At 39.0% G+C, this 27585-nt stretch overlaps 1 protein-coding gene across 1 annotated transcript in view; it reads left to right on the top strand.

Annotated features, from left to right (window-relative positions):
• The window catches only part of LOC126163059 (intraflagellar transport protein 81 homolog), a 104229-nt gene that overhangs the window by 24517 nt on the left and 52127 nt on the right, over positions 1–27585 (top strand). Inside the window, exons 3-6 of the mRNA XM_049919959.1 lie at positions 4108–4288; positions 14508–14663; positions 14751–14946; positions 26270–26433. Coding sequence (XP_049775916.1) covers positions 4108–4288; positions 14508–14663; positions 14751–14946; positions 26270–26433 — 697 coding nt within the window. The remainder of the gene's footprint in view (positions 1–4107; positions 4289–14507; positions 14664–14750; positions 14947–26269; positions 26434–27585) is intronic.

Below are 27585 nucleotides of genomic sequence, written 5' to 3'. Positions count from 1 at the left end.
TTTTGCAAAAGCATTACAGAACTGTAATGTGACAAGGTGATGTAGTTATCCACTTTCCTTATTAACTTCTGCTTCGAATTCTCCGAGTAATCTTAGATTGTGTAATGTGCGTTACTTATAAACAATATTTTAGCTGCCTTTTTAAACAGATGTATTTTAGAAATCTTTTTATTCTTCATTGGCAGTTTATTATGCAATTTTATTCCCTGGTAGAAAATCTTGTTTTTTGTTTGTTTTTCCATGGTAAATGTAAGTCCAGACTGCTGCTCTTCTAATATGCAGAACGGATTGATAGACATACTGACTTTGTGCAGTAAGGATACCCAGTTTTTTTAAACATTTCTTTATAGTGATCCTGTCTACTACTTCTAGTTATTATCATTACAACTCTTATCTGCAGTTTAAAAATTGTATCCAGGTTCTGTGCCTTTGATCCCCCGATAAAAACCCCGTAGCTAACAACTGAGTGTGTGTAAGAGTAGTATGTCACATAAGACATTGGCTGCTATAGAGAGATGATAAAACTCTAAGATCAAAACATGTGAATGGTGTATTTTTTGTCAGCATCTGTGTGTACTCGTTCCATGGTAACTGACAATCAGTATTCGCACCTAACTGCCTTGTGCTTATTACAACATCTATAAATTTAACATCTATGCTTAATGCAACAGAAATGTGTTCCCTCTTTATGCTGAAGTGCATATTGTTTGTTTTCTTTATGTTCAATGTGAATAGTTGCATATGGGGGCGGGGGGGGGGGGGGGAGGGGGCAAAATAATGGAAACTGATTAATAATTGCTGCTTGAATAATTAAAAAAATTAATTGGAAAGAATAATTGAAAGAAATTGGAAGGTACACACATCATGAAAAGGACGTTTGTCTTTTAAACTAAATACCATTTTGTGTGTTTTGTTCTTGTTCAGGACAAACCCATTTGACCTGAACCAATATGACGTTTGGGCGAGTGTATTATCAGCAGAATCTTTTAACTTATTTAGATCATTGTTGTAGTTTAGGAAGGTAGCATCATCTGTAAATAGCACTGTATTGGAACTTATAAAGGAGGGTAGGTCATTGATCATTACCAAAAACAAAAATGCTCCCAATACGGATCCCTGCAGAACTCCCACCTTAGTTTGTTCCTCGGTAGACTTTTCTGTGCCAATGCACACAACTTGCCTACAGTTTTGGAGATAAGACTTTAGTTGTTTTAGGCTGTTCTCTGAAGTGTGTAATGTCCTACACAGTCAAATGCTTTACTCAGGTCACAGAACATGGCATGAGCGAATCCCTTCTCCTCAAACACATTAAGAACATATTTAAGTGTCTGTTGCGTCTACTGTTGATGATATTTTTCTAAGTCCATATTGTGCTACATTAAATATTCAAAATTTTTCAAAATGAGCAGAAAACTGATGGTAAATGATGTATTCTATTATTTTGGTCATGACTGGAACTATTGATATTGTTCTGAAACTTACAGGGTTGTCTTTGTCACCCTATACACAGGAACCACTCTAGATAATTTCAGCTACTCTGGAAAGTATCCATCTGATAAACATTTATTTATGCAGTGAGTCAACGGATAAACAATGGAATCAATTACTTTCTTCAGCAAATTGCAAGACATGTCATAAATATCAGCACTGTCTGATGACTTGAAGTCCCTTACTATTTTTAATACAGCACTATGCGTAACCCCAGAGAAAGTGAGAATATTATTGTAGGGCATCCCATGATAATTTTTTTCTAAGAGTTTCGATGGACTTGTATCAGGTTTACTGATGCCATTGCTCACTTCCTCGATAGATGTATTAAAATAATCATTAAACTCTTGTGGAGAGAGATTGATGTTGACCGTATGTGAGTCTTTGGCAACACTATTTATGAGATTCCAAGCAGCTCTGCATTTATTGTTAGAAGTCTGAATGTGCTGGGCATTGTGTGACTTTTTCGCCTCAGTAACTGCTTTTTTGTAATCATTTCTCCATCTTACACAGAGAGATTTTGCATTTTCAGAATTAATATTATTGTATATATCTAACAGCATTGTTACATGATCTTTCATATCAGACAGTGACTTAGTGTACCAAGAATTTTTCTTTTTTGACACCTTCTTTTTACAACCTCTGTCATTAAATATTTGCAGAAATGAGTTAAAGAAACATTCAAAATTTATCTTAGCTGACTCATTTAATAGACAAAGATTACCATCATTTCTCTGGCAGAACCAATTTCTGTCTCCAGGGGTTTTCCTGAACTTGTCAATTTTTCCATTGGTCTAGTGATCACCATTTTTGAATTGGCCATGTCATCACTCAGATTGACTGAGCTGGTCCTGTTAACATATATTAGGGGCACTGATTTGTGGTCAGAGAAGAGAAACATTGTTACATCACACGGGGCTTGGGTGCATTTAAAGTTAACAAATGGATTTCTAAGCACACTTGTTCTGTAGTAGGTTTATAGTTAACACACTGTAGATTGAACTGTAGCAGTAGGTTTTTCAAATCACTAACACTGCGCTTGTCAGTTGACATGTCAAAATAAGAATTAAGATCATCATCTGTTATAATGTCATAGTTGGTAAATCTTTTCTCAGTGAGTGCACATAATGGATGTCCAATGTTTTTAAGAACGCACTTCTAATACCATTGGAAGATCTGTACAATGATACTACTATTAGCTTCATACTACTTATGACTATACCATTGGCTTCAAAATTCAGTTCTTCACATAAATAATTTAGATCAAAGTTACCAGTGTTGCAGTTGATTCATCTACCAACATAAATTGCTACACCACCTCTCTTGTGAACTCTTCTGCAGTAACTGTTTGATAAACTATAATTTTTGAACTTATAAACTGGAATTTCATCTTCAGTGGCCCAATGTTCACTTAAACACTTTGTGATGAGCAGCAGTCTATACCAATTCTATTGTTATTGCATCCTGGATTTTCCATTGTTAGTTTTGGGAATTTCCTTGTTTGATATTATCCCATACCGCTTTGAACTTAATAGAAGCACCTTCTATACACTGTTCAGAAATGGGTGTTTTGACTGGGATCAGTTTGTCTTTGTACTAGTCTTCACATTTTAAATAAGCTTTATAAACAGTGTCATTCAGCTGTGCTCCTAGTTTAGAATGTATACTCTCAGGAACTCTTTCCTACAGTGAACCTGATGACTTTTAATCATTTCTTTTATTGCTTTTATTTAGGGCTAATTTTGAATAATGTTGAGCAAGGATACTCTAAATAAGCAAATATCCCTTATAGATAATTATCAAAATCTGTCGCACTGTTCACAGTTCATAGGATGCTCACATCATCAACAAAATTAATGGAGCAGAAAAGTGAGAGAAACAGAAAGTTTGTGGTGAGGAGAAGAGTCAGTTACAGCCATATTGAAAGGAGTACACAATAAATTCTGAATGGATATTAAAAATCTGTCTCAATTTATTATTACACTATTATTATTATTATTATTATTATTGTTATTATTTTTATATGGATGGGGGAAGGCAGAAACTTAAGTTGTCTGTCATCATTTTGATTTATCATTTCCAACCTGGAATTTCCTTTATTATATTGTTCCACACATACCGTTATTTACAGTACTCTGCCTAAAATTTTTGCAAACCTATCAGTATCTGTGTGTACTCACCATATCATAGTGAAGCTAAGTGTTGGCAAAGTTTATCCACCTATTTCGGCTGCTAATCTTGTCGTATTTGGCTTTTAAAAAAATACAAAAAGAATATTTTGTATTGTGTGTTTCTACAACACATTATTGTATCTGGCTTAAAGTATTTTGTCTGCTTGTTTGTTTTTTAAGCTGAATGCACTTTATTGATTTAGTTTATTTTTTCTTTTTTTTAGTTATATTTGTCTGTCATGACTTGATCTGTGCTGTATTACAGATGTATTTTGCCAGTTTTTTTGAAACACATTTGACTGGTTTTTGCTGTATTTACCATTGTGGAACTTCCTTTTTAAATTTGGAAAGCATTGAAGCCTGCTAATGCTAATTTTATCTTTAGAGGTTTAATTAATAATTTTTCTTTTACTTACAATTTTACGTGTTACGTTCTCCTTCATTTCAGATCAGTATTCAGACAGGGCTTAGTCCAAGGAGACAAACACATTATTCATCCAATATTGGAATGGCTATTCCAGAATATGGAGGCTCTGAAGAAGAGGGCTTATTTATCGAAGTACCTTGTAAAGGTGGAAGTGCCTCCTGACAAACTTGCTGATCAGGATCTGGCAGCACTTTATGAGCAGGTAACAGTCAGACTCGAACTTTCAAAATTCAAGGCTCCTGATGAACTATTAACTTTAAAATCATTGTCTCTCCTCCACACTTGATTGCATACGCTTACAGAATTTACACTCATTTTTCAGGCGTTTCCAGATGCATTCACGGTGTTACACAACACAATTGTCTAACTTGTTTCTCTACTCTGTTGCTGTATTCTAAGGAGTAGGGGATAGCTTTTGCTTTTGTTGAAATGTTTATGTCATTCAGTTAAATTTGGTGACAAACATTGTGGGTGTGTGCGTGTATGAGGGGTGGGGGGACACAGGGGGAGGATGCCTGTGCGAAACTTCGGTAATAATGGTAGAAAATTGGTTTAAAAAATATGGCACCCAATTGTGGGATGCTTAGTGTGGCCACTCACATAATGCCACACATTCTAAGGATATTTTAATGATTGTCATAAAACCTTTGTTTGTGTGGCCATCTTCCGCAGCAGCTGTTAATGTCTGTTACTGTAGGTTATCCGTCTTGACATGACTGCAATCTAATTAAAAAGAGTTACACCAGACACATTTCACTTTTATTTATAAATCATTTTCCGATGTTATCGGCGTTTCTTTACATATTCTGCTCCTTCCCTCCTTGCTAGCAGCAGTTGCTGTTGAAAGGCTCCATTTCTCATTGCATTTGGCTGTTTTTGGCATTCTGCAGTGTTTCCTACACTGCAGCGCTGGAAATACTGCAGATTGCCAAAAAATGCCAAGTGCAGATGTGAAATGAAGCCTTTAGACAGCAACCGCTGCTAGCAAGGAGGGAAGCAGCAGAATATGTAAAGGAACACCAATAATCAAAGAAGATACAGATAGCCGTACCGTAGGTGCAACCACAATGGAGGGGTATCTGTTGAGAGACCAGACAGACGTGTGGTTCCTGAAGAGGGGCAGCAGCCTTTTCAGTAGTTCCAGGGGCAAAGGTCTGGATGATTGACTGATCTGGCCTTGTAACACTAACCAAAGCAGCCTTGCTGTGCTGGTACTGCAAACGGCTGAAAGCAAGGGGAAACTACGGCCGTAATTTTTCCCGAGGGCATGCAGCTTTACTGTATGATTAAATGATGATGGCGTCCTCTTGGGTAAAATATTCCGAAGGTAAAATAGTCCCCCATTCGGATCTCCGGGCGGGGTCTACTCAGGAGGACGTCGTTATCAGGAGAAAGAAAACTGGCGTTCTACGGATCGGAGTGTGGAATGTCAGATCCCTTAATCGGGCAGGTAGGTTAGAAAATTTAAAAAGGGAAATGGATAGGTTAAAGTTAGATATAGTGGGAATTAGTGAAGTCCGGTGACAGGAGAAACAAGACTTCTGGTCAGGTGAATACAGGGTTATAAATACAAAATCAAATAGGGGTAATGCAGGAGTCGGTTTAATACTGAATAAAAAATAGGAGTGCGGGTAAGCTACTACAAACAGCATAGCGAACGCATTATTGTGGCCAAGATAGACACGAAGCCCATGCCTACTACAGTAGTACAAGTTTATATGCCAACTAGCTCTGCAGATGACGAAGAAATTGAAGAAATGTATGATGAAATAAATGAAATTATTCAGATAGTGAAGGGAGACGAAAATTTAATAGTCTTGGGTGACTGGAGTTTGGTAGTAGGAAAAGGGAGAGAAGGAAACGTAGTAGGTGAATATGGATTGGGGCTAAGATATGAAAGAGGAAGCCGCCTGTTAGAATTTTGCACAGAGCACAACTTAATCACAGCTAACACTTGGTTCAAGAATCATAAAAGAAGGTTGTATACATGGAAGAAGCCTGGAGATACTGACAGGTTTCAGATAGATTACATACTGGTAAGAAGAGATTTAGGGACCAGGTTTTAAATTGTAAGACATTTCCAGGGGCAGATGTGGACTCTGATCGCATCTATTGGTTATGAACTGTAGATTAAAACTGAAGAAACTGCAAAAAGGTAGGAATGGGACCTGGATAAACTGAAAAGAACCAGAGGTTGTACAGAGTTTCAGGGAGAGCATAAGGGAAAAATTGACAGGAATGGGGGACAGAAATACAGTAGAAGAAGAATGGGTAGCTTTGAGGGATGAAGTAGTGAAGGCAGCAGAGGATCAAGTAGGTAAAAAGACGAGGGCTAGTAGAAATCCTTGGGTAACAGAAGAAATACTGAATTTAATTGATGAAAGGAGAGAATATAAAAATGCAGTAAATGAAGCAGGCAAAAAGGAATACAAACATCTCAAAAACGAGATCGACAGGAAGTGCAAAATGACTAAGCAGGGATGACTAGAGGACAAATGTAAGGATGTAGAGGGTTATCTCACTAGGGGTAAGATAGATACTGCGTACAGGAAAATTAAAGAGACCTTTGGAGAAAAGAGAACCACTTGTATGAATATCAAGAGCTCAGATGGAAACCCAGTTTTAAGCAAAGAAGGGAAAGCAGCAAGGTGGAGGGAGTATATAGAGGGCCTATACAAGGGCAATGTACTTGAGGACAATATTATGAAAATGGAAGAGGATGTAGTTGAAGATGAAATGGGAGATACGATAATGCGTGAAGAGTTCGACAGAGCACTGAAAGATCTGAGTCGAAACAAGGCCCCCGGAGTAGACAACATTCCATTAGAACTACTGACAGCCTTGGGAGAGCCAGTCCTGACAAAACTCTACCATCTGGTGAGCAAGATGTATGAGACAGGTGAAATACCCTCAGACTTCAAGAAGAATATAATAATCCAATCCCAAAGAAAGCAGGTGCTGACAGATGTGAAAATTACCGAACAATCAGTTTAATAAGTCACAGCTGCAAAATACTAACGCGAATTCTTTACAGACGAATGGAAAAACTGGTAGAAGCTGACCTTGGGGAAGATCAGTTTGGATTATGTAGAAATATTGGAACACGTGAGGCAATACTGACCCTACGACTTATCTTAGAAGCTAGATTAAGGAAAGGCAAACCTACGTTTCTAGCATTTGTAGACTTAGAGAAAGCTTTTGAGAATGTTGACTGGAATACTCTCTTTCAAATTCTAAAGGTGGCAGGGGTAAAATACAGGGAACGAAAGGCTATTTACAATTTGTACAGAAAGCAGATGGCAGTTATAAGAGTTGAGGGACATGAAAGGGAAGCAATGGTTGGGAAGGGAGTGAGACAAGGTTGTAGCCTATCCCCGATATTATTCAATCTGTATATTGAGCAAGCAGTGAAAGAAAAAAAAATTCGGAGTAGGTATTAAAATCCTTGGAGAAGAAATAAAAACTCTGAGGTTCGCCGATGACATTGTAATTCTGTCAGAGACAGCAAAGGACTTGGAAGAGCAGTTGAACGGAATGGATGGTGTCTTGAAGGGAGGATATAAGATGAACATTAACAAAAACAAAACGAGGATAATGGAATGTAGTCGAATTAAGTCGGGGGATGTTGAGGGTATTAGATTAGGAAATGAGACACTTAAAGTAGTAAAGGAGTTTTGCTATTTGGGGAGCAAAATAACTGATGATGCTCGAAGTAGAGAGGATATGAAATGTAGACTGGCAATAGCAAGGAAAGCGTTTCTGAAGAAGAGAAATTTGTTAACATCGAATATTGATTTAAGTGTCAGGAAGTCGTTTCTGGAAGTATTTGTATGGAGCGTAGCCATGTATGGAAGTGAAACATGGACGACGATAACTAGTTTGGACAAGAAGAGAATAGAAGCTTTCGAAATGTGGTGCTACAGAAGAATGCTGAAGATTAGATGGGTAGATCATATAACTAATGAGGAGGTATTGAATAGGATTGGGGAGAAGGGAAGTTTGTGGCACAACTTAAGTAGAAGAAGGGATCGGTTGGTAGGATATGTTCTGAGGCATCAGGGGATCACCAATTTAGTATTTGAGGGCAGCTTGGAGGGTAAAAATCGTAGAGGCAGGCCAAGAGATGAATACGCTAAGCAGATTCAGAAGGATGTAGGTTGCAGTAGCTACTGGGAGATGAAGAAGCTTGTACAGGATAGAGTAGTATGGAGAGCTGCATCAAACCAGTCTCAGGACTGAAGACCACAACAACAACAAACAATAACAACAACAGCTTTATAAATAAAAGTGGAATGCATATGGTGTAATTCTTTTTAATTAGATTGCAGTCAGCTCAAGATATCCTATAGTAACAGTGAGTCATACTTAACTATGTTCAATATGCCTCTCCCTCTCCCTCTCCCTCTCCCTCTCCCTCTCCCTCTCCCTCTCCCTCTCCCTCTCCCTCTCCCTCTCCCTCTCCCTCTCCCTCTCCCTCTCCCTCTCCCTCTCCCTCTCCCTCTCCCTCTGTCCCCTTGGTCATCCGGCCCCCCTCTCCCTCGCAAATGATTTCGGTTTATGTTTGGAGTTGATTTTATTATCAACTGAATTCTTCATGTCACTGAGTAGATGGTCAATGATTTTTATGGCAGAGTAACTCACTCCTTCCTGTGCCACGCTAAGGTACAGTTGTTTTCACACTGTGATCGATTGTTGACCACAAACTTCAGGAGAGAGTAATTGTACTCACAAGCTTTTGTCAGTGTGCCCAAAAGTCTACACATTACCATTATTACATGCTTCTGTGCAACAAACAATTTTTTCCTCTATGACGAGTTACCCTAGAATGTAATGCCATAAGACATCAATGAATGAAATTGGAAAAGTTAGCCAACTTCTTTTACATTTTTGTCTCCAAAATGTGACACTATCAGTTATCCAAAAGTTGCAGCGCTAAGACATTTGAGATAATCTTTGACATGTAACTTCAAGTTCTTATCAATATAAACAGTTAGTACTGAATTGCATGTATTGTGTTCTAACTAACTTCAGCAAAAGTCTGTTTGCAGAAAAGCAATTGGTAATTTTCAAGACAATTTTATTTACGCATTCAAGCATCGGAATCTACTCCATTTGTCATGCTTATAATACTTGCATCTTCTCTGTTTCTTTGATATGGGGAGGAAGATTATTTGTATATATCAAGAACATACCCAATATCAAACAGAGTGGGGTGGCGCAATGGTTAGCACATTGGACTCACGTTCGGGAGGATGACGGTTCAAACCCACGTCCTGCCATCCTGATTTAGGTTTCCTGTGATTTCCCCTAAATCGCTTCAGGAAAATGCCAGGATGGTTCCTTTGAGAGGGCATGGCTGACTTCCTTCCCCGTCCTTCCTGATGATCTCACTGTTTGGTCCTCTTCCCCCAAATCCACCAACCAACCAACCCAATATCAATACTTCTAGTACACCTTTAGTGATGATTCCCCATTCTGAAGATGCTTTTTTAGTTAGATATGATGAAAGCTAGTTACCAGGGGAGTGTTCAAAAGTCTCTCTGCAGTTCTGTATGATTGTTAGCCGGCATGCCTTATGCCACATTGAATATACCGAAATGAAACTCAGTGAAATACAAGTTATTAATTTATTGAATATTCATTTTTACTTACAAATTTTCACATTAAATGTTGAAAGTGTCCCTCCCTGTTGTTGACTACACAATTTAATTCGTCTAATCATGTTTCCAAACACAAGCTGTAACATTTCTTCTGTAACAGAAGCAGTGAAAGTGGATATTGCAGTTTTCAATTCATCAATGGATTTTGGACGGTTTTTATAGACAGTTGCTTTTGCTGCACACCAGAAGAAAAAGTCAGGTGTTGTTAGGTCAGGCGTTCATGGAGTTAAAAGTCCCTGTGAAATTATGCGATCATCAAAAACATCAGCATGCAGTGACATTGAAATGCGAGCTGTATGCGCAGTTGCACCGTCTTGTTGAAAATAACCGTTCAGTATTTAACTTAACACAAGTTCTCCTATGAATGGGTACAGAATATCACTGCAGTATTGTTGTGCATTTATTGTTTCATTGAAAAACCCAGGCAGGCGAACAATCATATGGCATGCGCAACTAACAATCATACGGATACGGCACTGCGGAGGGACTTTTTGAACACCCCGTACCATAATATTTGACATTTTGTAGGAGAATACTGAAAACTGCAGAATCAAATGCTTTTGACAAGTCACAGAAGATACAAATTGGCAATATCTCGTCATTCAAATTTTGTGTAATGTGATTTGTGAATTGAAAAATAATGTGTTGTGTGGAGCGACCGTTTTGAAATCCAAATTGAGATTAAGTATCTTGTTTTGAGAGAGATGTGTTACAGTTCCCGTATACATAATTTTTTTCAGTTACTTTGAAAATGAGATAAGTAGTGAGAACAGTTAGTAATTTTGTGTAAAAACAGTGACTTCTCTTTTTCAATAGAATTTTATTTTCATTTTGAACCAAACAAGCTTCACATTGAGTTATTGTTGTTCTTAGTTTCAAGATAAACAACACTGAATTACCAGCTGAAGGTGAATTACTGCAGATGTTACACTGTAGTGAAATGTGTGTTAGGGAGAGCCATAATGTTCAATATTGTGTCATTCACTCTTCAGTGTCATGTTCAGTGTTGTGATATCTCCTGTCATATTAAACCTATGTACCAAAATGGGAGTCAAACCTACCCTCATACCTTACCAACTGAGCTATCCATGCATGACTCATTAGCCATCTTTGCAGCTTCAGTTCCTGCCTGTTCCCTTCCTACTTTTGAAGTTGTACATAAGTTGTACTAAGTACCTCACAAGACCAGCACCTTGAAAGAAGGGATATTATGGTGAATGGGTGAGCCACTGCCTGGGGCTGGTTTCCAGAATTAATCTTTCTCTGTGTAGTGTTGTATGTATTGGTGTGAAACTTGCTGGCATGAAGTAGTGCCTGGATAGCTCAGTTGGTGAAAGCACTGCCCCAATAGAAAATGATCTAGGTTTGTGTACTAGGCTATCAGTGAGTTTTAATACATCTGGATATTTCACTAATAATCTTGTCTTGTCACCTTCAATGGCTGCCCTTGTTACAATAAAGGGACAACACCCAGAAAACAAAGAATTCCTGGCTGATTTAATAGTGGGAGTAATGTTAACAATCCGTCTGTCAAGAGGGGTTATCAGGGTACCCACCAAATTTTGTTGAAAAACTTAACTCAGATGTTGTTTGATCCCATGAAGTGAGAGGAAACCTTCATGTATGTTACAGGCTGCATAATGCAATTATTCTTTCAAACACATTGATAACCTTTTAAATGTTACTAGTAAAGATAAGTCATAAAATGGTGTATTAACTCTGCAATGTTCTGTTTGGGAGTATTACATATCCATATGCACACACACCCCCATTCCCTGCACACAAACAAAAGCAAAAGAAAGAGCAGTGCTCTTAGTGAAGAATTTAAGGATGAATTAATAAACATGGATCAGTAGCATAAATAGTTGAAATATAATAGTAAAAGTGATGGTGGTAGTAATGGTAATTACAGTTCCAATTCCACATCATAAATCATTCCTCAGTTAGGCCTTTTGAGAGCCTTTGACTGTTATATAGGTTGTTTCAGCAGAAACAGGCATATCTAAATGGTCCATTTACAGTACGCAGCTGTCTTAATGAAGCAATTCCTGAAGAATCTGTTACCAGGATACTTGGACAATATTTCTTCGGCAACAAGGGCTGGAATATACTTGCAAAATGGTAGAGCATCTGCATTTACTTAATGAACAATGGCGTAGTATCTTAATTGTGCCCATTCTAGGTGCTGAATCAGTTGCACCAGTCTTCTGTCATGGCCTCCTGGTCACCTGACACTTTGCTCTGTAATGTTGTCTATGGGACTTCTTAAAGATCCAAGCTTACAAGTAAAAAACTTGCTAACAAAGTTAAAGAGGAATGCATGTTTCATCTCCATCAGCAATACACCACTGTTGGGTTGAACTATAAAATGCATTGAAGTTGGCAATAACATTTTTAAATATGAATTACGAAACACAAGAAGTAATGATCTAATTGAAATAAATGGTTGTAGGTCCATCATAAGTTACATTTAGAAGTTAGTTTTCTTTATTTTTTGTGATTAGTTTCAGACAACTGTGTCCATTTTCAAACCGTGTGTATCATAAATGTGACAATCTAGGCGATGGCCTATATACAGAAACTGCCCCTGCCATGATGATCAAAGTGGCAAAATGTGGTGTATTTACTGTTGTTGAGTCGGCCACTGTGCCACTTTGATTATCACTCAAGGGGCAGTTTTTGTACATAGGCTATCGGCTACATTGTCACATTTATGATACAGATGGCTAAAAAAAGTGGACACAGGTATGTGAAGCTAATCACAAAAAAAGGGAAAACTAACTTCTCAATGCAACTTATGATGGAGCTACAGCAATTTATTTCCATTATAGAACAAGTTTCAGACCTATATTTCATCTGCAGTATGCTACAAGTTTGTTAGTAATGATCTTTAATTTATTGCCAGTTGCACTGTTGCCATTCCTGGAAATTTCAAATAACTTTCTCTTCGAAATTATTGAAAGTTGACCATATGTCTTTATATGATGACTCATTCATAAAGGTCTATTCTGGGGCCTTTCAATGTAGCTCCACTTACATTACATCTGTGTCTATAGTCTGCAAACTACTGTAAAGTGTATGGCAGAGGGTACAGGTACCAGTTATTAGGGGTTTTTCTCTTTCCATTCACATATGGAATGTGAGAACTGTGGTTGCTGAAATGCCTTTGTGTGCACTATAATTAGTCTAATCTTGTCCTTGTGATCTCTATGGAGTTGTTTCACATTCCTAGATTCACCACTTAAAGTTGGTTCTAGAAACTTTGTATATAGGCTTTCATGGGATAGTTGGCATCCATCTTCAAGCATCTGCCAGTTCAATTTTTCAACATCGCTGTGGTCCCCAAGTTCTGAGTTGAATGGAAGGTGAAGGTTCTGTGACAAGCTAGACAATGACTTCATAGACTTGCCCCTTAGGGTTGAGAATTGCATGGACCCCCTAAATGGGTCAGATATTGACTACACATCAGAGGCGGCTACCGAGGTAGCTAACTGTGTGTGGGTTGCACACAAGGGTTTCTTAGGTAAAGTAACTCTCTATCCAGTCCAAATTACAACAGCTGTAGAAGATCCAGAAGTGTCAGTTAAGATCCAAAGAAATGCCCCTACAGGAGAGAATATTAAAATCCAAATGGTTAACCATTGAAGAGTTTGCAACACTGTGTCAGAATCTGAAGCACTTTAAAGTGCCCTGTTACCATTGCCCTTCTTTGTAATTAGTTGATATCCCCTGTTAGTTCTATTTAATACGTGTTTCACAAATGATTATGCAGCTATTTACAATGCAGTACTGTCTGAAAAAAGCTGCACAAATATTCAGCTAGTTTTTGATAAGATTTGAAACAGATGCTAAATGGCAACTTATTTTAAATGTTCAGAAATGTAAAACTGAGCATTTCATAAAATCTAAAAACTACAATATGAAAGAGTCAAGAGTTCAAAGCTGTCAATTCATACAACTACTTGGGAGTAAGAATTTGTAGGAATATGAAATGTAATGATCACATAGACTCACTGATGAGTAAAGCAAGTGGCAGACGTCACTGGGGAACTGTCACTGGGGAAATTCAATTAGTTTACAAAGGTGATTGCATAGAAAACATTCTTGCAACCTCCCCTATAATATTGCTCAAACATACATCTTAATCTTCAAGTGAGGATTTTATTTAGTTTATGCACAGTATAACATGATATATTTTGGTGTGCAAAATTTAATATTGTCCATCCTAGTAACTTGGATCAAAATAAAATAAAAGCAGCTGCATGCAAGAGATTAGAAGCCTGCATGATACTGATGTTTCATGGATATGTAAGTAACGTGTTTTATTTTGATTAATTTGGCAAAAGTGCCAGACCTCTGCAACTAACATGAAAATAGTAGGCTATGGATGCAATTAGCATTATTTTATCATATTACTCTTGCAAAAAATGTAAATTCATTATAAATCGAATGCATACATGTTCTGAACTTTTTAGAACCTGATACATTTTATTCTTATTGAAATAACTGGGGATACTGCAAGATAAAATAGTTCAAAACAAAAATGTAGAAGTCCATAAACCAAAGGAATTTCACTACCTGAAAATGGAAACAGAAGTTTAAAACATGTGATAATAATAAATTAATGTTAAGTGAATGGTGATAGTACCATTTTGATAAGATATAGAAAGTAATTAAAACATCTGATTCATTCATTGTAACTTTCACTGCTGAATATTATTTATTACTCTGCTTTACTGACTGTATGTTTATTTCTGGAAGTATGAGAATCTCATTGAAGATTTTAAAGCAGTTCACAAAGAAAGTGAAGTGTTGAAGAAGAGTGCAAATTCAATAGCAGAGCTGCGCACTGACATAGAAGCAATGGAGAAGGAGAAGGAAATTGTCTTGAAAAGAATAGAAAGAATGGAAAGAAAGGTATGAAATGTTACACTACACTGCATTTATCTGTCAGTTTTTTGTGTAACTAAAATGTAAAAGACTTTTATTTCTTATGTGGATCAGATTGAGAATTTGCCAACCAGAGATGCTATGCTTGAAGCAGCTCACGCCCTGAGGCTGGAGCGTGAGAGGGAAAAGGAGCTGGAATTACAGAAACATGAACAGCAGACTATTTTGCACCACACTGAACAACGGGCTCAGAGATTGCAGAAGCAGTTGAAAGAGCTTAGACAATCAGCAGTTGGAGCAACTCCAAAAGGTATGAAGTTTTGAGTTATATTAAAGGTACCAGTGTACAAAAATCAATATACTTATAAGGATTATGAATTGTAACAGAATCGGTGTTCATTCACTGTTCTTTTCATCCATTCATTCATCATTTTTCATATATCTTGTCAAGAAAGTAGATCTCCAGGGGTTTGGAAAAAGTCACAGTCTATATTAACAAAAGAGGAGTGACTTGTAGGAACCTAATCTGTACACAGTATTAACAGTGTATTTCACTATAGAGTTAAGTGCTATTTGTGCTCACAACAGATGTATGTGGAAGATGGTATTGAATCTTAACCTTCCAGAGGAAGAACTGTCTTTGTTGAAACCTAAGGGGAAACTGAGAAGACAAAGAAAAGGTGTAGAGAGTTGGTGAATCTCATTACATGCAGTTCAGTAGTTCTCATGTATATCGACAAGCTATTAACATAGTGTACACTAACAATGAAATAAAAGAAGTAGACAGCAGTTTTTGGGGCTGTAGATACAGCACAATTTTAATTGCAAAACCCATACTCCACAATTAATGAAGCATATACTTCAGTTACATTTGCCATATGCATGATTACTGCTCTAGGTGAACTGAAAATGAAGAAATTAGTCTATTCTTCGTATTTTCCAGTGACTAATGAGTTGCAGAATAATTTTTTGTGGGAACTCATTGTACAGTGATGGTTTTTCAAAATACAGATGTGTGTTATGAAAATTGTTCCTGATCTTAGTACTAGAACATCCTGCAGATACCTCTTCAAAAAACTTGATATATTGACAACTGCCACACAATACATATATTTTTCATTGTGAATAAATCTGCTTCAGTTGTACATGACAAATCCTTTATTTGGATAAAATCATACATGACTTGGGTTTCAGGATGTAAATCCAATCTTCAGGTGCTATGCAAAACAAGGTAAACAAAGAGAGGTTCTTCACGAAATTAACTAACAGTAAAAGAGCCTATTACAAATTTGAACATCAGGTTATGCCTGGACTGCATATGAGGAAGTCATACCTGTCATTTGAAAAATCCAACAAATTGTGAGGCATTAAAAGGTTCTCTGAGTCTACCAGTACCACATGGATAAACAGGGCTAACCAAAAAAACATTAATGCAACGTCAAATAAAGCACACATTACCAGCCTAATGTAACCTATGAACCAACTTCGAACAACTAGACATGTGGCATAGTCTTAAGAAATTACAATGAAGGCACAAAAGCCATATAATGTCAATTTGTGAACCTCAGAAGTGTCTGACCACATAAGTGCCTAGCCCATCACATATCACAGAAGCCCAGCAAGACTGCTACACAGACTGATGTGTGAACCAAATGAAAGTCTTGTGTCCTGTGTACACTTCTAAGTCAGAGAGTGGTTGCCATTGGAACTAATACCAAGGGCTAGAGATACTGCTGAAGAAATCATAGGCTGCACCACCACGTTTCCTCCCAAATGCCATGCTACTAATAGTGCTAATACCATCTTACTTGGGCCGAGCAAGGCGGAGCAGTGGTTAGCACACTGGACTCGCATTCGGGAGGACGATGGTTCAATCTCGCTTCCGGCCATCCTGACTTAGATTTTCTGTGATTTCCCTAAATCACTCCAGACAAACGCCGGGATGGTTCCTGTGAAAGGGCACGGCCGACTTCCTTCCCCATCCTTCCCTAATCCGATGAGACCGAAGACCTCGCTCTCTGGTCCCCTACCCCACAACCACCCAACCCATCCACTTTACTTATGAATGGCCATATCTAAAATAGGCCTAGTAAGGAACAAACAATAAAAGCAAGACATACAATGTACACTGCATTTGTCAACAAATAAAAACAATAAAAATGTGTAATGAAATGGTCAAGAAATAAAATTAATAAAACCTTAGTACAAAGTATAAAATTCATAAAACTGTAGTATAAAATATAAAAGGGGGCAGACTGATGTACCACCCACAAAACATAATAGTGGAAGATAAGCAATATACAGAGTACATCATATGATGAATGTAAGGCTGTGGATGCAGATAGTGCAACACAACTTATAGGATAACCTATACAATCATAGCGCATAAAATTTCCAGTAACAGAGAAACCAGCTTGACTAGTAGAGTAAACACACAAAAATATACATAATTCAAGAATTTCACCTTAGGTACTACTCTGAGGAGGGATATATTATGTACAGCCACAGCCTGTTAAAAGAAAATTTGACAATAGTAAATATGTACATAGCTGCAGAGTTACACATTACGTATTAAGCTGAAGAACAATGTGTATGTACAACCCATTAACTAGTGAGATGTTTGATCTCTGTGGGCATTATCCCTATTGTTTATGTACCTAAAAATAATGGGCAGTGTTGGATCCATCATTCCATCATGAGGAGTGTGTAGTTTTTCCATATAATAATGGTGGTAATTATGGTATTTGATGCCCACAGTGTGAAGATAGATATGTCAGACTCAAAGGGTGAAGTTTTCAGACTAGGCTTAGAGAATATTGTGCCACTCATAATCTGAAGTCAGCTTTAGTGGTGCATTTGGCATGTAATAAGCAAAGCCTGCATAACATTAAAGATGATTTAGGACTTTTTTTGCAAAACTAGGTTGAAATTTTCTTTTAATGGCTTGTAAGTAATATATTGCTCCTCAGGTTAGTACCTAATGTGTAACTCTGCTGCTGTGTATATATTTAGTGTTTTTAGGGGTTTAGTTTACTGATCACTCTGGTTTCTCTGCTACTGGAGATTTTGTCTGCTATGATTAAAATATTCCGGAGGTAAAATAGTCCCCCATTCGGATCTCCGGGCGGGGACTACTCAAGAGGACGTCGCTATCAGGAGAAAGAAAACTGGCATTCTACGGATCGGAGCGTGGAATGTCAGATCCCTTAATTGGGCAGGTAGGTTAGAAAATTTAAAAAGGGAAATGGATAGGTTAAAGTTAGATATAGTGGGAATGGAAATGGAAGAGGATGTAGATGAAGATGAAATGGGAGATACGATACTGCGTGAAGAGTTTGACAGAGCACTGAAAGACCTAAGTCGAAACAAGGCCCCCGGAGTAGACAACATTCCATTGGAACTACTGACGGCCTTGGGAGAGCCAGTCCTGACAAAACTCTACCATCTGGTGAGCAAGATGTATGAAACAGGCGAAATACCCTCAGACTTCAAGAAGAATATAATAATTCCAATCCCAAAGAAAGCAGGTGTTGACAGATGTGAAAATTACCGAACAATCAGTTTAATAAGCCACAGTTGCAAAATACTAACACGAATTCTTTACAGACGAATGGAAAAACTAGTAGAAGTCAATCTCGGGGAAGATCAGTTTGGATTCCGTAGAAATACTGGAACACGTGAGGCAATACTGACCTTACGACTTATCTTAGAAGAAAGATTAAGGACAGACAAACCTACGTTTCTAGCATTTGTAGACTTAGAGAAACCTTTTGAGAATGTTGACTGGAATACTCTCTTTCAAATTCTAAAGGTGGCAGGGGTAAAATACAGGGAGCGAAAGGCTATTTACAATTTGTACAGAAACCAGATGGCAGTTATAAGAGTCGAGGGACATGAAAGGGAAGCAGTGGTTGGGAAGGGAGTAAGACAGGGTTGTAGCCTCTCCCTGATGTTATTCAATCTGTATATTGAGCAAGCAGTAAAGGAAACAAAAGAAAAATTCGGAGTAGGTATTAAAATCCATGGAGAAGAAATAAAAACTTTGAGGTTCGCTGATGACATTGTAATTCTGTCAGAGACAGCAAAGGGCTTGGAAGAACAGTTGAATGGAATGGACAATGTCTTGAAAGTAGGATATAAGATGAACATCAACAAAAGCAAAACAAGGATAATGGAATGTAGTCGAATTAAGTCGGGTGATGCTGAGGGAATTAGATTAGGAAATGAGACACTTAAAGTAGTAAAGGAGTTTTGCTATTTGGGGAGCAAAATAACTGATGATGGTCGAAATAGAGAGGATATAAAATGTAGACTGGCAATGGCAAGGAAAGCGTTTCTGAAGAAGAGAAATTTGTTAACATCGAGTATAGATTTAAGTGTCAGGAAGTCATTTTTGAAAGTATTTGTATGGAGTGTAGCCATGTATGGAAGTGAAACATGGACGTTAAATAGTTTGGACAAGATGAGAATAGAAGCTTTCGAAATGTGGTGCTACAGAAGAATGCTGAAGATTAGATGGATAGATCACATAACTAATGAGGAAGTATTGAATAGGATTGGGGAGAAGAGAAGTTTGCGGCACAACTTGACCAGAAGAAGGGATCGGTTGGTAGGACATGTTCTGAGGCATCAAGGGATCATCAATTTAGTATTGGAGGGCAGCGTGGAGGGTAAAAATCGTAGGGGGAGACCAAGAGATGAATACACTAAGCAGATTCAGAAGGATGTAGGTTGCAGTAGGTACTGGGAGATGAAGAAGCTTGCACAGGATAGAGTAGCATGGAGAGCTGCATTAAACCAGTCTCAGGACTGAAGACCACAACAACAACAACATGATTATGTAGGTTATTCTATACATGGTGTTGCACTATCTGCAATCGTAATATTGTGTGTAATGACATTTCTTCCACTATTGTTTTATGTCTGGTATGTCAGTTTTGGCCCCTTATACATTTTATACTAAAGTTCATTAATTTAACAGAGAAGCTGAGTCGCAGATAGGCACAATGAAAAGACTCTCAGAAAGTGTGTTTTCAGCCAACAAGGCCTTCATCAAAATAGACAATGCAAAATACACACACACACACACACACACACACACACACACACAACACACACACACACACACAACTCATGATTACAGTCTCTGGCTTCTGAAGCCTTTGTTGGGCCTATCTGCTTGTCAGCATCTCCACTATAATGATGAGTAGCAACTGTCACTTTCATAATACTGTTACATTCCATCCTGGATTTTCCACTGTTTGGTTTTATTAATTTTATAATTTGTACTAAGGTTTTATTAATTTTATTTCTTGACAGTTTTATTCTACTTTCTTAGTATTTTTATTGCTTGACAATTCAATTCCATTACACATTGCATCTCTTGCTTTTTGTTTTTTGCTCTGTACTAGGCCTATCTTAGTTACTGCCATTTGTAAGTAAGATGGTATTGGCGCTATTACCTCTAGTAGCGGGTGGCATTTGGAAGGAAACATGGGGGTGCGACCCTGCTCTCTGATGTTATATGTGTACACGGAAGTCCTACTGCGGTTCGTACATCAGTCTGTTGAGTGTGTCGCTGCACTTCCACGATATGTAGAGGGCCAGGCACTTACATGGTCAAATACTTTTGAGGTTCACAAATCGGGATTCTATGGCTTTTGTGCCTACATTGTAACTTCTTAAGCCCACACCACATGTCTAGTTGCTCACAGTCGGTTCAGAGGTTACATTAGGCTGGTAATGTGAAATTTATTTGCTGCTACATTAACGTTTTTTTGGTTAGGCGCTGTTTATGTGGTGTGGTACTGGTTGACTTGGAGAACCTTTTCGTGCATCACTCGCATGGGACCTCAGATGCTACTTGATAAATTTGGTGGATTCTTCAAATGACTGGTATGACTTTCTTGTACGCAGTTGAGGCATAATCTAATGTTCACATTTGTAATGGTCCCTTTTAATGTTAGTTAATTTCGGGAAGAATACCTTTTAGTCATCATCATTTTTTGTAGCACCCTAAGATAGGATTTACATTCTGAAATCCAGGTTGAGTACATGATTTTATCCAAATAAAGGATTTGTCAAATACAACTGGAGCAGATTTATTCATAATCAATAATTGTAGCAACAGTTGTGGATATGCTGCAAAGAGTGTACTATGATAATACATACATTCAGTAATGTTTTTGTTGGCTCTTGTTGTTATTCTTGCTGTTGTAACCATCAGTCTGAAGACTGGTTGTGGGTGCAGCTCTCCACACAAGTCTATCCTGTGTAACTCTCATCATCCATGCATAACTACTGCTACTTGCATGTATGTAAACCTCCTTACTGTAGTCAAGCCATCACCTGCCTCTATTATCTTGCCCCCTCTCTCGTCAAGGGTGTCAGCAATATTACAAAAAGAACAGATAGAAGTGGGGACATTTGTATCCAACAACTTGCCACAGCACATGAAATGCTTTATGGGTTGTATGATGGGGTTAAAGGTTTAATTAAGGGACTTTCTGTTTGTCACCTCAGTTGATAAAGTCTCAATAGAAATTATTAAAATTAATGTCTTAGGTTATTCTGCAATTAATATTAGCAAAATAATTCAAAAATTTTGTTACATTAAACAATTTCATTGTTGTGAGTTAATTAAAATGCACAGTTTTGACTTACTTCCATATCCCAAAGATCTTTCAGCAAAGATCTATGGACTATGACTAATGCGGTGTACTCTATTGTGATTCCTGGGATACAGATGTAGATGAATGTATTTTCATAGCAGTGTCCCTCTCTTTTTATTCTGTCCTGGACTCCCTCATCTTGCCAAAGTCTCTGATTTAACCACATTCAACAGGGTACCTCCCTGACTGTCCTAGGCTGAAATTTCAGTAGTGCCATAGTCTTATCCCTTCCATTACTGTCCATTTAACCATACATCCTCTCCTCATCTTGCCTGTACTGGACTGCAGTGGTGAGGCAATGGAACTCTCTCTCTCTCTCTCTCTCTCTCTCTCTCTCTCTCTCTCTCTCTGTGTGTGTGTGTGTGTGTGTGTGTGTGTGTGTGTGTGTGTGTGTGTGAGAGCGGGCACGCGCCTATGCGCGCACCTGCGTGCGTGTGCCTGCATACGTGTGTGCACGTGTGCATGTGCATGTGTGTGTGTGTTTTACAGAACAGTACAATGGAAAATCCAGGAGAGAATAATGAAAATATTATGAAAATGATAGATTACTCCTCACTGTATAATGGAGATGTTGAGTTGCAGACAGGCACAACAAAAAGACTGCCAAACAAGTGAGATTTTGCCAAAAGACTTTCTTCTAAAGTAGATGATACACACACACACACACACACACACACACACACACACACACACACACTTTGATGCAAGCACAACTAACATTCACATGACAACTGTCTCTGGCTGCCAAGGCCAGACTGCAAGTGATTGCACATACTGACAGAAGCAGTCTGGGTTGGGGGGCTAAGAAAGAGGCGATAATAGGGTAGGGCTGGGATTGTAAAGTTCTGCTTGTGGGAGCATACAAGGACATGGTGGGGATGACAGCATGGTGCAGTTGGGAGGTTTAGGGGAGGGGAGGAGACGAGACATGTAAAGAGACTGTGGATGTATTGATGGAATTAAAGGCTGCATAGTGCTGGAGTGGGACCAGGGAAAGGGATAGGTGGGTGAAGGACAGTGACTAACAATGGTTAGGATCAGGGTAATTATGGGAATGTAATGTATTGCAGGGAAAGCTGCCATCTCCACAGGTCAGAAAAACTGGTGTGGGTAGGAAGGATCCAGAGGGCACAGGCTGTGAAGCAGTCATTGAAGTGAAGAATGTTATCTTGGGCAGCCTGCTCAGCAACTGGGTAGTCCAGCTGTCTCATGACCACAATTTGTAAGTGGCCTTTCGTGTGGACAGACAGCTTGTTGGTTGTCATGCTCATGTAGAATGTATCATAATGGTTGCAGTTTTGCTTGTATATCACGTGACTGCTCACACAGGTAGCCCTGCCTTTGATGGGACAGATGATGCTTGTGACCAGGCTGGAGTAGTTGATGGTGGTAGGATGTATGGGGCAGGACTTTCATCTAGATCTATTATAGGGACATAGCCATGAGGCAAGGGGGATGGGGTCAGGGGTCGAGTAGCAATGGATGAGGATATTGTGTAAGTTTGGTGGGCAGAGAATACCACTGTGGGAGGGGTGGGAAGAATAGTGGTTAGGATATCCCTCATTTCAGGTCACAATGAGAGGTAGTCAAAACCCTGACGGAGGATGTGATTTAGTTGCTCCAGTCCTGGGTGGTACTGAGTCACAAAGAGAATGCTCCTTTGGGGGCAGACGATGGGACTTTTGGAGGTGGTGGGTGACTGGAGAGAGAATGCATGGGAGATCTGTTGCTGTACAAGATTAGAAGGGTAATTTCTTTCTGTGAAGGGCTCAGTGAGACCCTTGGTATATTTGGAGAGGGACTGCTCATCACTACAGAGGTTATGGCCACAAGTGGCTAGGCTGTCTGGAAGGGACTTCTTGGTATGGAATAGGTGGCAGCTATTGAAGTGGAGGTATTGCTGATGTTTGGTAGATTTGATATGGATGGAGGTACTGATGTAGTCATCTTTGAGGTGTAGGTGAACATAAAGGAAGATGGCTTATTGAATTCAGGAGGACCAGGTAAAGCAATTGGGGGAGAAGGTGTTGGGTTTCTGGAGGAATGTTGGTAAGGTGTCCTCTCCATTGGTCCAGATCGTTAAGATATCATCAGAGAATCTGAACCAGGTGAGGGGTTTGGGATTCTGGATGGTTAGGAAGGATTCCTGGATTCCTCTTGATGGCCCATGAGAAGGTTGACATATCCTATCTGTCACCCTCCCCATCCCAGTCTCCTCTTTAATCTCAATACCCACATTGCTTCTCCCATAATGCACTATTGCTCACAGTCTGGTCTTTGTGCCTGAAGAAGGTGGTCATGAGTGTGTGAGTTGTGCATGCATTTAGAAGACGGCCTTTTGGGCAAATGCTCAGTTGTTTAGGAGTATTTTTGTTGTGCCTGTCTACGACTCAACAACACCACTATATGGTGAGTTGCAATTTATCCTTTTCATAATACTGTCTTTAAATAAACAATCCAACTGTAGTGGGGGTCAGGATGTTGCCTAATGTTGTTAACCTCGTTACATTCTACAGTGTTGGTGTAGTATGGAAGACAGAACAACAGATGCAACAAAGCAGCTCCTTGGCCATCGAGGAATCACACACAAGCAGCAAGAAAAAAGTTTATTTAGCAGAATTCATACAGTACCCGAAGGCATCCTGTTGACAGTGTACAACATCTGCAGGCAGCCAAGCCTGTGTTGGCAGAACATTGGTGGTCTGCTGGCTGTGCATAGATGCCAGTAGTGAGAATACCTTATACCCGTGTACCGTCAGGTGCAGTCGGTGAACTAAAGACACCACAGGGTGGCTTCCTGAAGTTAGGCAACAGTAGTGCCCCCCCATCAGCTGGAGCAAGCACCATTTCAGCTCCTGAGAGCATCAGCACTAGGTGCAACACCTAGACCGATGGCTAGAGAAGGCAACGTCTGGTAGTGGTTGAGGCTGGATGGGTGTTCTTCTCAGGATAGCCTGCAGTTGATGACAGGTACTGCATGGCCAGAACAGGCAGCATTTATGGCCTCTCACGCCAGCCCGTTTGTGACAGGATGTTACTTTTGATCACGTAGACCGCAGAAGCAGCCTGGGCATAAAGTAATCCAGGTAACCTCTGTGGTACCTTGCCCCCCCCCCCCCCCCTACCCTCCCTCCCGTGTATTGTGCTGTGCCAACAATGTTCCAGCCCCAGCAGCAGCACCAGGGCTAGATGTATGGTAACCAGTTTGCTTCAGTGCCAAATCCATACTTTGTCACACCTTTCTAGATTTTGGCAGCAGAATGTGGTGGCAACTATCTGGTTCACCTAGGTGCCAGTTATGGACTCAGCTTTGGAAATATAGTGGTGCAACACAATCAAAATCCAATTTGTGCAGTGTCAGAGTTCAGTCAGCTACTGACCAAGTCTGAAGAGACACCTGTAAATTGACTCCATAGCGAGAACCAAACCAATAGTCCCACTGGTGCACACTGACATTGCATCAACACTGCTAGAGAATTACAAGTGGCTCTGACCAGTCCTGGGCCAGCTCACATGCAGAATTCTGGTAGACATGACCTTATTGGAGGGCACTCCTGCCAACAAGTACCATTTAGGCAGTGCTACCATGGCAGTCGGCAGTAACATTGCACCAGCTGTCCGCTTTTTTTAGTTACGCCAAATTGTGTCACTACATTCAGTAGTTTGAGGGACCGTTTTTATGTTTCCAGCACTTGCTGTCTGAAACCTAACCCTGCATACAAGCTCTATCACCTGGCTGGTATGACTCCACCAACAGTTCAGTGTGTGCAGAGAGAGAATGAAGTGCTCCATTTCTGTACTACAGCCACCCTGTGGCATTCAGCAGGCTATGCAAAAAATTAATTCCTCAAAGCTGCTGCAGACTATTAACAACAAACTTGGACCAAAGTGGAGCTGTGGTCAACTTCAAAATCCATCACTGGATGAAACCATCTGAACAGCAAGCTTCTGGCCACCACTGAATCTGGGAAGTCCAGAAATCCTTCAGCAGACTGCACACAGGGACAAGATATAAAGCAGATCATTTAAAATGGAGATAATTGGTACTGCTCCCACCATTTCCCCCCACCCCCTCCCACCACTTTGCAGTTGTGGTGAAGTCATTAAATCTAACAAGCATATTCTTCACCTGATTGTTGCGCCCTGATTGCAATCTCGAGGACTTCATGTTAGCTGCTTGTAATGTAGTTGATATCACATAATTTTTGAATAAACTAGCCTCTGATTTGTAATATACAGGGTGGTCAGAAACAGTCTGAAAAACTTGTAAGGGTGTTGCAGGGGAAGTTGTATTGAAAATAATTGTTAAGGAAAAAATTCAGTTGATTGTGCCATTTCTTAGTTATTTGGCACTGAAGTTAGCCAGTCAGGTCACTGCCCACACAGATTCAAGCACTTGCTTGTACCAAAATGCAATAATGCACAGACATCCATGGCCCATATGTTACTACTTGTTGAAATGCTGATTACCACTAGAATGTGCTTTTTTGGAAATGATAAATTTAAGCTATGTAAGCAAAAGTTACATTTGTTTGGTTTGAGGAAACCAAATGAACATTTTTCCCAACACTTTTACTTGAATTTTTGTTCTCAGTGATCTGATTGGCTAACTTCAGCGCAAAATAAATAAAAAAAATGGCATAAACTATAAATTTTTTTCTTAAAAAATTATTTCTCACCACAGTCTCCTCTATAACATCATAGCTTTTCAGATTGTTTCTGGCCATCCTGTGTAATAAATAATTTGTGTTGTAAGTGCAATAATTGTCATACAGTTCTATTCCCATAACTTTTACTTCTTTAGTATTCCTTTAATAATAATAAACAAAGGACTTGTATGATTATTTTGCATTAATCGATAGTTAGGTGCTCTTCTTTTGCATCTCATTTTATTATTATCTTTTGGTATGGTTTTCTTCTGTACTCTGTGGTTGATAGTTTCATATAATTTTCTTTTTGAAGGATTGTTACAGCGTTTAGAAGAAGAGACAAATGTTAATACTTACATTGTGAAGCAAAAATTGCCGAAAGAAATAGAAATGAAGAAACAAGAAGTTGAAATACTCCAGAATGTAGCTTCAGATGCATCATTAGGCAGAGGAGACTTGGAGACACTGAATAGGAAGGTATGTTTCCTGCTTTATGTGTAATACTTTCCCATAATTTTTCCTGCCACAAAGTTAAGAATATTCCTGGTAACTGTCAGAATAATTCATGCCTTTGTGACACTATCATTGTGTTAGTTCCTTATTTATCGGGGCTATAGTCTTGTAATTATTTATAATTTAACTACAAATGTAAAATTTATGTATTAAAATGGTTGATTTCATCATGGTTTAAGTTTTTTATTTCTTGATCTTGATAACCGGTTGTTCGCTTGGATAAACATTCATATTAAAGCACTGTTTTTGTGATGGGGAGGTGCACCCGCCCAAGATCGGACCTGCCTGGAGGATTAATTACAAGAGGTAGTATGCTGGTCAGCCTGGATGTGGTTTTCAGGCAGTTTCCCACATCCCACTATGTGAATACCAGGCTGGCACCTAAGTTCCCCCTCATTCGTGAACATTTCAAAAAACTTTCACTTACTTTCAAATGAATAACACTTTTTGTAGGTAGTTGGGTTACACACATTCCATCCCAGAGGGTAATGGGCAGGCAACAGGAAGGGCATTTGGCCACCCCTTAAACTAACCATGCCAAATCCATTAATAACCATTCCGACACTGCACCAGTGTGGAAAAATGGCACAAGGAAAAGATCATAATCTTGATGACCATTTAGCAACAACTTTGACCTTTCAGAGACAATACTCACAGTATTGTTTGAGTTTTACACACTGCCTTTGATCTCATGGGGTTTATTTACATATTTATTGACAAAGACTCTTTAAGCTCATCAAACAACTTTTTACTTCATTACTGGAAAGTCCAGGATGGGCTAACAACAATATGAGAAGGGTAGCAATATACGCTTGTCATGCTGTTTTTATTTACAGAGACAGTGACACCGATTGATTTTAGTGATGATAAACTGGCTGGTGACAGCATGATGCAATTGTTCATGCAAATTAATGTTGGGAGAAAATGTTTTGGCAGTGTATCTGCATTGCTAAAAGGTCCACTGCTCCATTGCTACTGAATACTAATGGGTGTGCAGCATGGCAGACATCATCCCCTCCACTTTCCGATGAAATACTGTAATTCTCATGCTTCTCAAAATCACTCTTTATTTAGCCCCATGTAGTAATTTCATACTTGAAGCTGCATGTCAGATAA

The sequence above is a fragment of the Schistocerca cancellata genome, chromosome 2 (assembly GCF_023864275.1).
Source record: "Schistocerca cancellata isolate TAMUIC-IGC-003103 chromosome 2, iqSchCanc2.1, whole genome shotgun sequence".
Lineage (NCBI taxonomy): Eukaryota > Metazoa > Arthropoda > Insecta > Orthoptera > Acrididae > Schistocerca > Schistocerca cancellata.
This window is presented reverse-complemented; position numbering and strand designations above follow the sequence as displayed.